Consider the following 1,749-nt stretch of genomic DNA (forward strand, 5'->3'; position numbering starts at 1 on the left):
AACTCTACCGTGCACGACAGGCATTTTACTGCGCACTCCAGTCAACGGTGCAACACAAGCAGTACTCGACAATGCAATGGTCTTACGACAGGCTAATAGCAACTTATCATCTTCAATACAGGCCTTAACTTCTTCATCAGTAGCTTTAACCTCAGGTGGCTGAACTAAACAACTGGCACTCACTTGACCACGCTGCACAGGGTTACCATCCTTACTTTGTCCTCCTGATCTGCGTTCACCTGATCGACAGTTTCCAGCTTCATGTCCCTGCTTACCACATAGGAAACACTTTCTTGTTAGGGTTGGGCAGTTGACAGCTTTATGACCTCGGGTGTTGCACTTAAAGCAATGCAGAGCTGGTGGATTAATCTGCATGTTCTTGGCTTCGTCCCTCTCAGGCTGTACTGTTGGCTTTCTGCTCGCTGAGCTGAACAAATGTTTACCATGAGCCTCCAAGTACTGGTCAGCGATCTTCGCAATCTTTGCTAGGGTCTCAGGTGCCCTTTCTCGCAGGTGAATTGCCAAATCCTTAGGGCAAGAGTCAATAAATTGTTCTTTCACGATCAAGTCAAAGGTTCGCGCAGTATTCGAAAGCTCTAGCCACCGTAACAGGTATCTGTCCAGTCGCACAATAAACTGCTCCGGACTTTCGTCAACTTCTGGTTTGGATGCTCTAAATTTTCGACGATAGCCGTCTTCGGTAAGGTCATATCTCTTCATTAACGCGATCTTTACCCTGTCATAATCCTTAGCTGCGTCCTCCGATAGACGTGAATACACTTCTAGTGCCCGTCCAGACAACAGAGCACTGAGCTTCGATGCCCATCCATCTTTTTTCCACTTAGCTGTCTCGGCAAACCTCTCGAACCTCTGCAAATACGCGTCCAAATCGTTTTTGCCATCAACAAACGAGGGGAGTTTAGGTGCCTTACCGCGATCCTCTCTTACTTCAGGACGCCCGTCTGCATTCTCCACAGCCAAACGTGCAATCTCCAACTCGTGTTCTCTTTTTGCCGCTTCAATGGCCTCTTTCTGTTTCAACAACTCGGCTTCCATCTCCAATTTCCTTAGTTCGCGTTCTTGTCGTCTAGTTTCTCTCTCATCGTCTTCCCTTCTGCGCCTTTCCTCCTTCTCTTCCTCTTCCTTTCTTTTATCCTCCTCAAGCATTCGACGTCTCTCTTCTCTTTCTTCTTGTTCCTTTCTTCGTTCTTCTTCAAACTGTCTACGCTTTTCTTCACGTTCTTCCTCTCTACGTTTCTCTTCTCGTTCTTCTTCTCTGCGTTTCTCTTCTCTTTCTTCCTCCAATGTTCTGCGTTTTTCTTCCTTTCCTTCCTCTTCCCTCACAAACTCGAGAAGTTTTTCTCCTTCCAACCCGAATTCTTTTCCCATCTGCAAAAGCTTTTCCATTTCCATAGCTCCACAGCAAAAACACAATATACTCTCTTGTACAGTTCTCCTTACTTTAGCTGTAACTCCTTCTTGAATTGTCCTTTCCTGGTTTCTGTAGTCGGCAAACAAATGAATTCCTCTCCCGGACAGGCCCCCAATGTTTCGAGCTCGACTGTTACAAACTAAACTGAACGCAGGGTTGTCGGAACAACAACAAGAAGATTTATTCCAAAATGAACGTAGTTTCCACGAAGTAAAATTCTGAACAACACGTACTCGACAAACTTACACGGCCTCCGCCAACTTGAATAAACACAGCTTCTGTCACACTTGACTAAACACGGTTAACGCCAACTCTCT

General features: G+C 45.9%; 1 protein-coding gene across 1 annotated transcript in view; it reads right to left on the reverse strand.

Moving 5' to 3' along the window:
• Positions 1-1,413, reverse strand: part of LOC138049804 (uncharacterized) — a 5,208-nt gene extending 3,795 nt beyond the window's left edge. Inside the window, exon 1 of the mRNA XM_068896237.1 lies at positions 933-1,413. Coding sequence (XP_068752338.1) covers positions 933-1,413 — 481 coding nt within the window. The remainder of the gene's footprint in view (positions 1-932) is intronic.
• Between the last annotated feature and the right edge of the window lie 336 nt (positions 1,414-1,749).

This window comes from Montipora capricornis, chromosome 1 (assembly GCF_036669925.1).
Source record: "Montipora capricornis isolate CH-2021 chromosome 1, ASM3666992v2, whole genome shotgun sequence".
Lineage (NCBI taxonomy): Eukaryota > Metazoa > Cnidaria > Anthozoa > Scleractinia > Acroporidae > Montipora > Montipora capricornis.